This window comes from Bufo bufo, chromosome 1 (assembly GCF_905171765.1).
Source record: "Bufo bufo chromosome 1, aBufBuf1.1, whole genome shotgun sequence".
NCBI lineage: Eukaryota > Metazoa > Chordata > Amphibia > Anura > Bufonidae > Bufo > Bufo bufo.
The window spans coordinates 210,186,879-210,200,799 of NC_053389.1; the positions used below are offsets into that span (position 1 = coordinate 210,186,879).

Genomic DNA, 13,921 nt, shown 5'->3' on the forward strand with positions numbered 1-13,921 from the left:
GGTGCTGACTGTGTACTTTCCATTGACATGGGCTAGTTTCTCATCTTGTTTGCTAAAATTTCTGCATAGGAAAATTCTGCACGAGATGTTGGCACCAGGGATTGGACCTCTCTCTCCAGTGACCGCACAGTCTGCCTCTATGGTATATATGCCCTAGTGCATGTATACAATAAAGACCTAATGCAGTGATGACTAGCCTCCGGCACTCCAGCTGTGGTGAAACTACAACTCCCAGCATGCTCCATTCATTTTTCTGGAGTTCTGAGAACAGCCAAGCAAGTGTGCATTTTGGGAGTCGTAGTTTTACCACAGCTGGAGTGCCGGAGGTTAGCCATCACAGGCCTAATGCCTCAGGACAGCAACAATAGAAAGCCTCTAAAATGCATCTTGTTAGTAGAACGCACTGTTAGTGGATGTGGTATTACAATAACGTGTTAAGTTGTCAGGAATTTCATATCAGTTTTTTGTATATCTGTTGAGGAGTCTTTTTTATGTTTTAGAACATATTGGCTTATGGGATTTCCAAGAACTCTAAAACTGACCATACACTTTATCTGTTGACCACGGGCATAACTACCAGAGTAGCAGGCATAGCTGCTGCTATAGGGTCCAACAAATCAAGAGGCACATATTATGGTTCTTGTGCAGGGGTCTTCTGTTGTCTGTGTCCACCCCTGCCTAGCCATGACTTCAGGGGCGTAACTACCATAGCGGCAGACCATGCGACTGCTAAGGGGCCCAAGGCAAGAGGGGGCTGTAGCGAAACCAACCTCGCCACTGGGTTTTGGAGAGGACTGGCTGCTGGCCTCTTGCCCCTGGATTATGGGCCATATACTAACTTTTAAACCCCTGAACCTATTCAAGTGAATTTTGGATAGGTTTGTCCCCAAGTTATACTGTTTAAATTGATGTTAGTTATATGTATGGCCAATGTAAACTCACAAAGTTGTAACAATTTATAATAAGTGTAACTTGTCAGCTTGGGAGGAAAATGCTGGGTGTGTTTCTATTGTGCCATTGTCCCATTGTGTGTTTAAATGGTGATGTCTGTTCTGTTGTCCTCACATGTGTATTGGCGATCTCCCTTTGTCCTCAGAGATAATTGGATTACGCCTCGGTTGTCTCCGGGACAGAGAGGAGGAAACCATGATGCATTGTGGGGATGTATTGTCTCTCTGTATCCTACAGTGCTGCATATCTGTCCTATGTCACAGTCTTCATTCTGGTCCTCTGGGGGTGTGAACGATTGGTTGCTGTAGTTACATTGTATGTGTTGTAAATTACTGATTGGTTGTATTTCAAACCCCTGTGGGCAGTACTATGTTTGTGGTTTATGAATAAAAGAGGCTGTACGTGAAGTACAGTCAGACCACTGCTTGACCCTCAACACGGGGCCTTGTCTCGTTATTGGGGGGATCCGCTGTATGCTGTTTAGAGATTGATTGCCAGGAGTGTAAGCTGATTCCTGTTCGTCTGCCAGCAGCTATTCGTGAGGTTCCAGTTTGGAGTGCTATTTTGTATCCAGTTCGGGAGTTTGGTGTATCCTGCAGTAGCTGTGCCTGTCTCTCAGAAAGGGGCTTATCGCCTAAACTGATTTTAACCCCTGGTCTGCTGAAATGGTCCGTTACAGGTGCCCAGTCATAGTTCGGATTATCTCCTCTTCTACTGGTGGTGAAAACTTGGTCAGGACTCTACCCTCAAAACAACAACTTTTAGCAAATGAGGCAGTGGAAAAATGGCCCAGGGGTCATTGAAAGAGGTTTAGGCAGAAACCCTTCTGTCCTGTGTGGGGGGCCTGGTTTTATCCTTGCTATGGGGCCCTTACTTATCTATGTATGCCACTGCGTGACTCCTTGATAATATGGCATTAGTAGAGAATGATCAGTAAATAAAGCATACAGTAATCTGCATAGCCATTGTTGTTCTATGTTTTATTATGCTGTGATATTGTGTGTGTATTTTATCAGCGTGTGTCATCAATGCATGTTTTCTTTTACCCGTGCTGAGATTTCCAGGTGTACATGGCGACCTGTTTTGTATGAGTTTTTTCTGCACTATCCTAGCATGGTGCGCATTATCCCTGTACCATGACATCACTGTATTTATTATCTCTATAATGTACCATTACTGTACCATGGACTGTGACATCATTGTGATTACTATCCCTGTACTGTGACATCACTGTGCTTATTATTGTGTATTGTGACATCACTGGGTTTATTTTACCTGTGCTATGACATCACTGGGTTTATTATACCTGTACTGTGACATCACTGTGCCTTTTATTGTGTACTGTGACTTCACTGGGTTTATTATCCCTGTGCTGTGACCTCACTGGGTTTAGAATGCCTATACTGTGACATCACTGTTTATGATCCCTGTAGCACCACACCCCTGTATTTATTGTCACCATAGTGTACCATTACTGTACCTTGTACTGTGACATCACTGTGTTTATTATCCCTGTACTGTGACATCACTGTGTTTATTATCCCTGTACTGTGACATTACTGTTTATTATCCCTTTACTGTGACATCACTCTGCTTATTATTGTGTACTGTGACACCACTGTGTTTATTATCCCTGTACTGTGACATCACTGTTTATTATCCCTGTACTGTGACATTACTGTTTATTATACCTGTACTGTGACATCACTCTGCTTATTATTGTGTACTGTGACATCACTGTGTTTATTATCTCTGTACTGTGACATCACTGTGTTTATTATCTCTGTACTGTGACATCACTGTTTATTATCCCTGTACTGTGACATTACTGTTTATTATCCCTGTACTGTGACATCACTCTGCTTATTATTGTGTACTGTGACTTCACTGGATTTATTATCTCTGTGCTGTGACATCACTGTGTTTATTATTGTGTACTGTGACATCACTCTGCTTATTATTGTGTACTGTGACTTCACTGGGTTTATTATCCCTGTGCTGTGACATCACTGGGTTTATAATTCCTATACTGTGATATCACTGTGTATGATCCCTGTAGCACCACACCCCTGTATTTATTGTCACCATAGTGTACCATTACTGTACCTTGTACTGTGACATCACTGTGTTTATTATCCTTGTACTGTGTATATATAAATTTTATTTATTATTTTCCAAAACATATCATATCTCTCATCATATTAACTTTTTTAACTTAATACACATTACAGTTAAATCATCATAATGTACATATTTTCCCCCTTCCCCCCCACCCACTTATCTCCTATCTCCGTGGGAAAGCACAAGGAAGGGGAAAAAAAACTCTGCTCTCCCCTCTTCATATCAACCACTTCCCCCATTGCCTCTTAAATACCCTTTTTTCCACTAGGATTTAATACTATATAATTCACAGTTGATTACACATTTTACTTGATTCTCCCATTCTCTCAAAGTGGGAGGATCTTTTTTTACCCAGTGTTTGATTATGGATCTCCTTGCCTGAAATAATAATTTTGTCACAATCTCCTGAGCTACTCTATCCCCCTTACTTCCTATTTCTCCCAAAATACATACTTCTATGTTCCTAGTGATTTTAACCCGATACTCTCGCTCTATCTGCATAATAACCATATTCCAAAATGCCTGTATATGTGTGCATTCCCACAATAGATGCATATCGTCTACCCCTTTTTCCCCACATTTCTGGCATCTAAACTCTTTCTTCTTATAAAACCTCATAAGCATTTTTGGGGAATAATATAAGCGATGCATCACGAAGAACTGCATCGTTCTATGGGAAGGGTTTCTTGTGGTTCTCCTTCTATCCTTGTATTATCCTTGTACTGTGACATCAATGTTTATCATCTTTCTGCTGTGACATCAATGTTTATCATCTTTTTGCTGTGACATCACTGTGTTTATTATCCCTGTACTGTGACATCACAGTGTTTATTATTCCTGTACTGTGAGATCACAGTGTTTATTATCCCTGTACTGTGACATCACTGTGCTTATTATCCCTGTACAGTGACATCACTGTGTTTATTATCCCTTTACTGTGACATCACTGTGTTTATTATCCCTTTACTGTGACATCACTGTGTTTATTATCCCTGTACTGTGACATCACTGTGTTTATTATCCCTGTACTGTGACATCACTGTGTTTATTATCCCTGTACTGTGACATCACTGTGTTTATTATCCCTGTACTGTGACATCACTGTGTTTATTATCCCTGTACTGTGACATCACTGTGTTTATTATCCCTTTACTGTGACATTACTGTTTATTATCCCTATACTGTGACATCATTGTGTTTATTATCTCAGTACTGTGACATCATTATATCTATTATCTCAGTACTGTGACATTACAGTATACATTACCCTTCTACTGTTACAATACAGTGTGCATTATCTCTGTGATTTTTATTTTCTGAGCACACTGCTAAAAATCATGGCAGAGAGAGGTCCCATTCCCCATTTTGCTATGGGGCTTGTTACACCCCTGCTGTTGGCCATTTTTCCCGAGCCCCCATAAACATGCATGCTTAGCCCTAGTGTGCATGTATTCTCAATTAGGAGAGGGGAATAAGCAGCTGACAGACACGTCTGGCAGTGACATATATCCAGAGAGAACAAAACTGTTGAAATCCAACTACCCAAATTATATTTTCCCTGACACCCTCCATTTGGGTACAGACAGGGCACCACCATACAGATTAGAATTCAGTGGACATTAAAGTAAATGCATGTGTTTGGCCACCCTAATCCTCCGTCCATATAGCAGTGATGTTGGTAGTGCAAAGCATGTACTTCCTAATTCATTATACACAAATGAAAGGAAAATAACGTTGCTGTGTACAATACCTTGCATCGTAAGCTGCAGATGACTCATCAATCACTGTACCAATTTCCTTTCGGGTTTGAAGCAGTTCCTAAAGAGAATAAACAAGGAAGAAGCGTTACACTGCACAGACCTAATCTATTTTCCTCTCTGTTATCCTAAAACTGTCAATTACCAATTTTTGGAGGACAGGCAGCATTTCAGGAAATGCAGACTCTACCTTTTATCTCATTTAGTATTGTGCTTACCTTTTCAAGTCTTTTATACAGTTGGTCAAAACGAGAACGTTCAATTCTCAGTATGTCAATGTCTTCCCTCATCTTGGAATTTTTTGCTAGTTGCAGATTAAATTTGGTCAAAGCCTAGTTACCAGAAAAAAAAATCAAGAGAAACAAAATGTCAGAGCCAACCATATACAGTAGTGTAGAATGAAGTAAAAATGGTCATATTATTCAGACACACGCTAAAATCTGTCTCTTCTAAAGCATGAGGAACTGCTGAAATGGTAAATGTCCTGGTTATCTGCAAGCCTTTCTACAAATGATGCAGGAAGCAGAGACATGGGGTGTTCTTCAGCTGACATGGAGAGGCACGAGTTAACAACTTTCCCTGACAAAGTCAGTCTCCACTTTCTAAAATCATCTCATTTTTAGGTCCAAAGTTCTGTCCTGATCAATTTCCTAACAAAGAATAATTATGGGCCTGCCTTTGTTTTCAGGTTCCAAATATGGTGCGCTTGCATAGATATAGATTTAATATACAGGTGTTGCAAGTATTAACTGTATAACATGTTGCCAACCAGCAGCTACAATTAGAAGGCATCTAGGAGCTTAAAGGGAGTCTATCACCTTGTTTTCCAAGAGTAAAATATTCCTCACGATAGGTGAGGGTCCAACTCCCGGCACCCACCTCCATCTTTTTGAAGAGGCAGCGATGCTTCACTGAGCATTGCGGCCTCTTCCTAGGCCAGTGAGGTTGTATTCATTGGTTACATGGCCTATGTGCAGCTCAGTACCATTCAAGTGAATGGGCTTAGGCTGCAATACCAAACACAACCACTATACAATGTACAGCGCTGTGCTTGGTAAGTTGCGAAGAGTGTTCACCAGAGCAGTTATTTGTGGTGATCATGGGTATTGGACCACCACCATATTGATGATCTATCATTAGGATAACTCATCAATATTCTACTCCCGGAAAACCCTTTAAACTAAGCAAGGTGGTAAGGTAGTTAACAGTTAACTTTCTTATGGTAAACTGTTGCATTAATTAGCAGTAAAAGTAGTTTGAACAAATATGTAAATAGTTGTTTGGAGCACCAAGGGTGGTGCCTGTTCCCTCGGTGCACTGGTGTCCTGCACATGCACCGAAATTCTGGTGCAAGGCGCACACGTGAGGTTAAGGGGCCAGATAAAATCAGGTCTCAGAAGCTTGTCCCTCTCAATCACCAATGGATAGGAAGGTCTTAGTAAGCAGAGTGAAGAAACAACAGTGCACCGAGGGGAAATGGCCCACCCTCAGTGCTCCGAACAACTCATTTACATATGTGTTCAAACAATTTTTTTCGGTTCATTTCTGTTCATTGAACGGTTTACCATAACAAAGGCAACGAGTTAAATGTCTCTGCTAGCACTACCTGACACAATGCTCAGGTAAATACCCCAAAACAAGGCGACAGACTCCCTGTAATGCATATTATCACTGAGCATGGTGTCTAACAGTATGTACTTAGCACCTCAGCTCCTCATATCTCAGCTTCTTGGAGGGTGTAAGTTACTTGGGTTAACTGCAGTCTAGAGATGTCGCAAACATAAAATTTTCCATTCGCGAACGGCGAACGCGATTTCCGCAGATGTTCGCGAACAGGCGAACCGGGCGAACTGCCATAGACTTCAATAGGCAGGCGAATTTTAAAACCCACAGGGACTCTTTCTGGCCACAATAGTGATGGAAAAGTTGTTTCAAGGGGACTAACACCTGGACTGTGGCATGCCGGAGGGGGATCCATGGCAAAACTCCCATGGAAAATTACGTAGTTGACGCAGAGTCGGGTTTTAATCCATAAATGGCATAAATCACCTAACATTCTTAAATTGTTTGGAATAACGTGCTTTAAAACATCAGGTATGATGTTGTATCGATCAGGTAGTGTAAGGGTTACGCCCGCTTCACAGACCAAACTCCCCTTTTAAAGGGATTCTGTCACCAGGTTTCACCCCCTCCAGATAAAAATATGGTTATGTTCAGGGAGCTTTAACCATTCCTAATGTGGTCTTATAAATGTAATCTGTAGGCTCATTTTGTTAAAAATACGCTATTACTAACCTGTCAATCAACAGAATAAGGTGCCCAAGGGGATGTAAATGGCTCCAAGCTGCCGCCCGCACCTGCTGCCGTTTGTGCCCAGTGCCGCCTCATAATCTTCTGTGACGCCTCCTGCTCTCCCTCCCCCCCCTCCTCCTGCTGTAAGATTGTTGTGACGTCTCCTGCTGTGACGTCTCCTGCTCTCCCTCCCTCCCCCATCCTCCTGCTGTAACATTGCGATGTTACAGCAGGAGGAGGGGGGAGGGAGGGAGAGCAGGAGACGTCACAGAAGATTATGAGGCGGCGCTGGGCACGAACGACAGCAGGTGCGGGCGGCAGCTTGGATCCATTTACATCCCCTTGGGCACCTTATTTTTATGAATGACAGGTTAGTAATAGCGTATTTTTAGCAAAATGAGCCTACAGATTACTTAGGAATGGTTAAAGCTCCCTGAACATAACCATAACCAACAACCACAAACATTCCATTTGCACAACCGCAAATTCCCTATTTGCACAAGGTTGGATACCAAGCTAGCCATGTCCCGTTCCTTGTCCTCACTGACGTCATTGAAGGTCTCTTCCTCCACCCAGCCACGTACAACACCAAGGGTCCTCGAAAGGTGACAACAAGCCCCCTGGGATGCCTGCTGTGGTTGGTCTTCCACCTCCTCAAAGCCACCTTCCTCCTCTGACTCCTCTTCTTCAGACTCCTCTCTCTGCGTTGCCGCAGGTCCAGCAATCAACGACGACAAGGCTGCTTCTGGTGGTGATGGTGACCACAACTCTTCCTATTCATGCTCATCTATGGCCTGATCCAGCACTCTTCGCAGGGCACGCTCCAGAAAAAACGCATATGGGATGAGGTAGATGATGTTGCCTTGGGTTTGACTGACCAGGTTTATCACCCCAGCAAAAGGACACATGAGCCTACAGCCATTGTGCATGAGCGTTCAGTAACACGGCCAAAAAATACCCAGCTCCGCAGAGGCTGTCCTGTTTTTTTTAAGTTAAAAAAATCTGTTCTTACCAGTTTAATCTCTGTTTTGTCCCCTATCAGGGGCCGGTGTGGTGTATGGAATAGATTTTAGGAACCGGGAGATGGAAAAAGATGCTTGGTCGGTCCTCTTACTTCCAATTTGGGGCACTGCGCGTGCGCCGTGCAATGTACTGTGCTACCCGATATGAGTGGTATGTTAAGTAGTACTATTCCTGTCAGTTTAATCCCTGTTACGTCCCCTATCATGGGACGTGTATGGAATAGAGTTTAGACAACCGCAAAGAGTTGTCAATAGTTGACACACTCATGACATAAATTTTATTCCTCTATGCGTTAATCTTGGTGTAGTGATGACTGTGCTCGTGCGCACGCTTGGGAGATTGCAGTCGATGGCGGTTTTTCAAAGCCTATGGTCGTTCTGATGTAGTTCAGTGACAGTTGAGTGACCCAGAAAACAATGATTCTGCAGTGTGGGCCTATTGTTGGCCTAGTAGGCTTTAATGATCACCTTAGATGATCACAAAGAAAATTAATGCTTTTTCTATGCAAAATTATCCAGCCGATCGCTTTTGGTCTGTTCACAATGAAGCAACGACCTTATCTCATCTGGGGTGTGCCAACATTGCCATTGCCAACACACTCATAGAGGTGATCGCTTCATTGTGATATTGTGATACGCAAGCCCCTTCACCACAACAAGGTAACGATCGCGAAGGGGAATTGACACATGTATGTGCCTTTTTTTGTTGTTTTGTTTTTGCAGCCACAGTGCAGCACCAGAGGCCAGAAAAATTAGGTATTGTTGCAGCCGCTGCTGTAGCATAAATTGATGTTTTCCAGGCAGAAAATGCACTAAAACATTGCGGCTTGAACCCTAGTTGGTGGCGGAGAAGTCACGCAAGTCATCCGGCACGCAGAGATTAAATGCAGCAGCGTGTGGACCATTTTATAGCCCAAGGCATCTCATCAGGCCTTTTTTAGTCAAATGCATCCCCCACTGTCAGTCCCTTTGGGATCCATGCCTCATTCATCTTAATAAAGGTGAGGTAATCTAGACTTTTTTGACCTAGGCGGCTTCTCTTCTCAGTGACAATACCTCCTGCTGCACTGAAGGTCCTTTCTGACAGGACACTTGAAGCGGGGCAGGCCAGAAGTTCTATCGCAAATTGGGATAGCTCAGGCCACAGGTCAAGCCTGCACACCCAGTATTCAAGGGGTTCTTCGCTCCTCAGAGTGTCGATATCTGCAGTTAAGGCAAGGTAGTCTGCTACCTGTCGGTCGAGTCGTTCTCTGAGGGTGGACCCCGAAGGGCTGTGGCGATGCGTAGGACTTAAAAAGCTCTGCATGTCCTCCATCAACAACACGTCTGTAAAGCGTCCTGTCCTTGCCGGCGTGGTTGTGGTAGGAGGAGGATTACTTTCACCTCTTCCCCTGTTAGATTCCCGTTGTGCTGTGACATCACCCTTATACGCTGTGTAAAGCATACTTTTTAACTTGTTTTGGAACTGCTGCATCCTTTCCGACTTCCGGTAATTCGGTAACATTTCAGGCACTTTCTGCTTATACCGGGGGTCTAGTAGCGTGGCCACCAAGTAAAGGTCGTTCTCCTTCAGCCTTTTTATATGAGGGTCCCTCAACAGGCATGACAGCATGAAAGACCCCATTTGCACAAGGTTGGATGCCGAGCTACTCATGTCCCGTTCCTCGTCCTCACTGATCTCATTGAAGGTCTGTTCTTGCCCCCAGCCACGTACAACACCACGGGTACCAGATAGGTGACAACGAGCACCCTGGGATGCCTGCTGTGGTTGGTCTTCCTCCTCCTCAAAGCCACATTCCTCCTCTGACTCCTCTTCCTCAGACTCCTCTTCCAGCGTTGCCGCAGGTCCAGCAAGCAATGCTGATAAGGCTGTTTCTGGTGGTGATGGTTACCACAACTCTTCCTCTTCCTCTTCACGCTCATCTACGGCCTTATCCAGCACTCTTCGCAGGGCACGCTCCAGGAAGAAAACAAATGGGATGATGTCGCTGATGGTGCCTTCGGTGCGACTGACTAGGTTTGTCACCTCCTCAAAAGGACGCATGAGCCTACAGGCAATGCGCATGAGCGTCCAGTAACGTGGCAAAAAAATACCCAGCTCCGCAGAGGCTGTCCTAGCACCCCGGTCATACAAATACTCGTTGACGGCTTTTTCTTGTTGGAGCAGGCGGTCGAACATTAGGAGTGTTGAATTCCAACGTGTCGGGCTGTCGCAAATTAAGCGCCTCACTGGCATGTTGTTTCGCCGCTAAATATCGGAAAAGTGCGCTATGGCCGTGTAGGAACGCCTGAAATGGCCACACACCTTCCTGGCCTGCTTGAGGACGTCCTGTAAGCCTGGGTACTTATGCACAAAGCGTTGTACGATCAGATTCAACACATGTGCCATGCACGGCACATGTGTCAACTTGCCCAAATTCAATGCCGCCAACAAATTGCTTCCGTTGTCACACACCACTTTGCCGATCTCCAGTTGGTGCGGAGTCAGCCACTGATCCACCTGTGCGTTCAGGGTGGACAGGTGTGTCCGGTGTGACTCTCTGCTTTCAGGCAAGTCAACCCCAAGACGGCGTGACACTGTCGTATCCGGGATGTGGAATAGCCCCTGGGGAGCTGGGGGGGTGCAGTTGATGTGGAGCAAGACACAGCAGCAGAAGAGGACTTAGCCGAGGAAGTTAGCGAAGAGGATGGAGTAGGAGGAGTAGAAGAGGTGGCAGAAGGCCTGCCTGCAAGTCGTGGCGGTGTCACCAACTCCTCTGCAGAGCCACGCATTCCATGCTTGGCAGCCGTCAGCAGGTTTACCCAATGCGCAGTGTACGTGATATACCTGCCTTGACCGTGCTTTGCAGACCAGGTATTAGTGGTCAGATGGACCCTTGCCCCAACACTGTGTGCCAGACATGCCATGACTTCCTTTTCCACAATAGAGTACAGGTTGGGGATTGCCTTTTGTGAAAAAAAATTTCAGCCGGGTACCTTCCACTGCGGTGTCCCAATAGCTACAAATTTTTTGAAGGTCTCAGACTCCACCAGCTTGTATGGTAAAAGCTGGCGGGCTAAGAGTTCCGACAAGCCAGCTGTCAGACGCTGGGCAAGGGGGTGACTCTGACATTGGCTTCTTACGCTCAAACATGTCCTTGACAGACACCTGACTGTGGGCAGATGAGCAGGAACTGCTGAAGGTGAGAGGCAGAGTGGCGGATGGTTGAGAGGGGGCAAGGAGGACAGCAGTGGTTGACGTGGCTGAAGATGTTGGAACAGGAGGAGGATGGTGGCTTTCAGTTTGTGTGCTGCTTGTACTCAACATGTGTTGATCCCATAGGCGTTTGTGATGTGAGATCATGTGCCTTCGCAAAGCAGTTGTACCTAGGTGGGTGTTGGACTTCCCACGACTCAGTTTCTTTTGGCACAGGTTGCAAATGGCATCGCTGTTATCAGAGGCAGACACACAAAAAAAATGCCACACTGCTGAGCTTTGCAATGACGGCATTATGGTGGTGGCAACAGCATGCGTTGATTGGCGTGCTGTCTGGCTGACCCCTGGTGCTGATACATGCTGTCTGACTGCCACTAGCTCCTTGCGACGACCTCCCCCTGCTTCCAACTTGTCTCCTCCTCCCATCTGAACTTTCCCCCTGTTCTTTCTTCAAGAGGGCACCCACGTGACATCCACGGACACATTGTCATCATCAACCGCTTCACTTCTATCTGACAACTCAGCAAAGGAAGCAGCAGCGGGTACAACATCATCATCATCACACCGTACGTCCATGTGTGAAATGCTGCCTGACTGAGACATATACCTGTTATCTACATCCTCTGGCAATAATGGTTGCGCATCACTCATTTCTTCCAACTGATGTGTAAATAACTCCTCTGACAGATCAAGTGAAGCAGCTGTGGTGCTAGTGTTGGTGATGGCGGCAGGCGGGTGAGTGGTAACTTGAGAGGTGCCCGAAGCTGAGCTGGAAGAGGATGGTGCGTCAAGGTTCCGAGCGGAAGCTGTAGAAGATTGGGTGTCCTGTGTTAGCCAGTCAACTATGTCCTCAGAACTTTTCGAGTTCAGGGTACAAGGCCTCTGAACACTGGGCATTATTCTAGGGCCAAAGGAAATCACAGCACCACGACCACGACGGCCCCTGCGGGGTGGCCTGCCTCTGCCTGTAATTTTTTTTTCAATTTGTTGTCCTATGCGTGCAAGCTACTGTGTCACCAGATATGAGTGGTGGCACTGGGCACTGGCAGTAGTGGGCACAGTACACGCTGTGGGCCTGACACACGCTTCCAGGCAACTGCAATTATATTACAGAGAAAAAAAAGCAGACTGATGTACTAGTCCTAAAAAGGGCTTTTTGGGGTGCTGTCAGGACGCTGTCCTTACAGCAGATCAGATGAGTCTTTGAGGACTGGAGTGGACACAGAACACTGGCCTAGCTATCGATTTCCCTATTAGATCAGCAGCAGCTGCACTGTCCCTGCTCTCACTAACACTGCAGCTTCAGAATGAATCTAAGATGGATGCTGTCCAGGGGGTGGGAGGGTCTGGGAGGGAGGGTATGATGCTGATTGGCTGGAATGTGTCTGCTGACTGTGAGGTACAGGGTCAAAGTTTACTCAATGATGACGAATAGGGGGCGGACCGAACATCGCATATGTTCGCCGGCGAATAGTTCGGGACATCTCTACTGCAGTCCGCGATAACTTAGAAACTTAATATAAGAATTTCTCCTGCATGGTCTGTGTAAAATATAAAAGTTAAGAACTATTTAGTTGCAAGCATGACAAATATGTGAGATGCTAATTATGCTCAGCGAGGCTGTGATCAAATCTATATTCAAAGGAAAATAATTATCTCATGAATCATTAACTCGAAGTGTCAAAAATATGATGCAAGTAATTATTCTCTGCAAACGGATGGCATTTTTCAGTCTCAGGGAAATATTTATACTTCCCAGCTTGTGCTTATCGCACATGTTATAAAGTCTGTAATTACCACCCAGTTATTTTGTACTTCCTGTATCTGTTACATTAGCGTAGTAATGATTTGCTTTTTTCTGCTGTGGCAGGTGGATATTCAGATATTCACCAAGCTGCAGGTGGCTCTTCGTGTCAGTTCTGTCACACCCAGCTTTCTTGCAAGGTCCTTGTTTCAAGTATAATGTCATTAATATGACTTGCCCTTTATGCCATATGGCAGAGATTTATGTATTTATTGGAGCTATGGAAATATACTGTATAACCACTCTGGGACATAGGTTACCCTTTCCTGTAGGTGAAGCTAGGTAGGTAAGGCTACTTGCATATCTGCGGCCATCCTCTCCGGCCGACTGTTGCGGCATATTTAAGACCCCAGTGCTGGACCCGCTACTTTGTTTCTACAGTAGAATGCCGGGAATCAGCCAGAAAAAAACCTTTACGCGCAGTGGTTTTTGTGCAGCCGATTCCAAGCATATTTGCTGGGTAGCGGACGGATCCCTGCCGGTTCCCATTATAGTCAATGGGTCAGATGGCAGGAGACAGTATCTGGCAATGCCGGAACCGGAGAGCTCAGCCACAAATGTGAAACTAGCCTAAACTGATAAAAGTGCAATACTTATAGACCGCTACAGAAAAACCCTTCTTCAGGCTTTTCAAACTAGGCGATGGGAGCTACATTGAATAAGGCCCTCTTCCATTACTTAAAGGGAATCTGTCACCTAGTTTGAGCATATTAAGCTGTTACCATTGCAATGTTCAATAAACTACCTTCATTCCAGCATGTGTCTTCTTTCTTTTATT

General features: G+C 45.1%; 1 protein-coding gene across 1 annotated transcript in view; it reads right to left on the reverse strand.

Annotated features, from left to right (window-relative positions):
• Nucleotides 1–13,921, reverse strand: part of ODAD1 (outer dynein arm docking complex subunit 1) — a 179,116-nt gene that overhangs the window by 127,853 nt on the left and 37,342 nt on the right. The window contains exons 6-7 of the mRNA XM_040415604.1: nt 5,048–5,161; nt 4,823–4,890 (exon numbers count right to left, since the gene is read on the reverse strand). Of these exons, the coding sequence (XP_040271538.1) occupies nt 4,823–4,890; nt 5,048–5,161 (182 nt within the window). The remainder of the gene's footprint in view (nt 1–4,822; nt 4,891–5,047; nt 5,162–13,921) is intronic.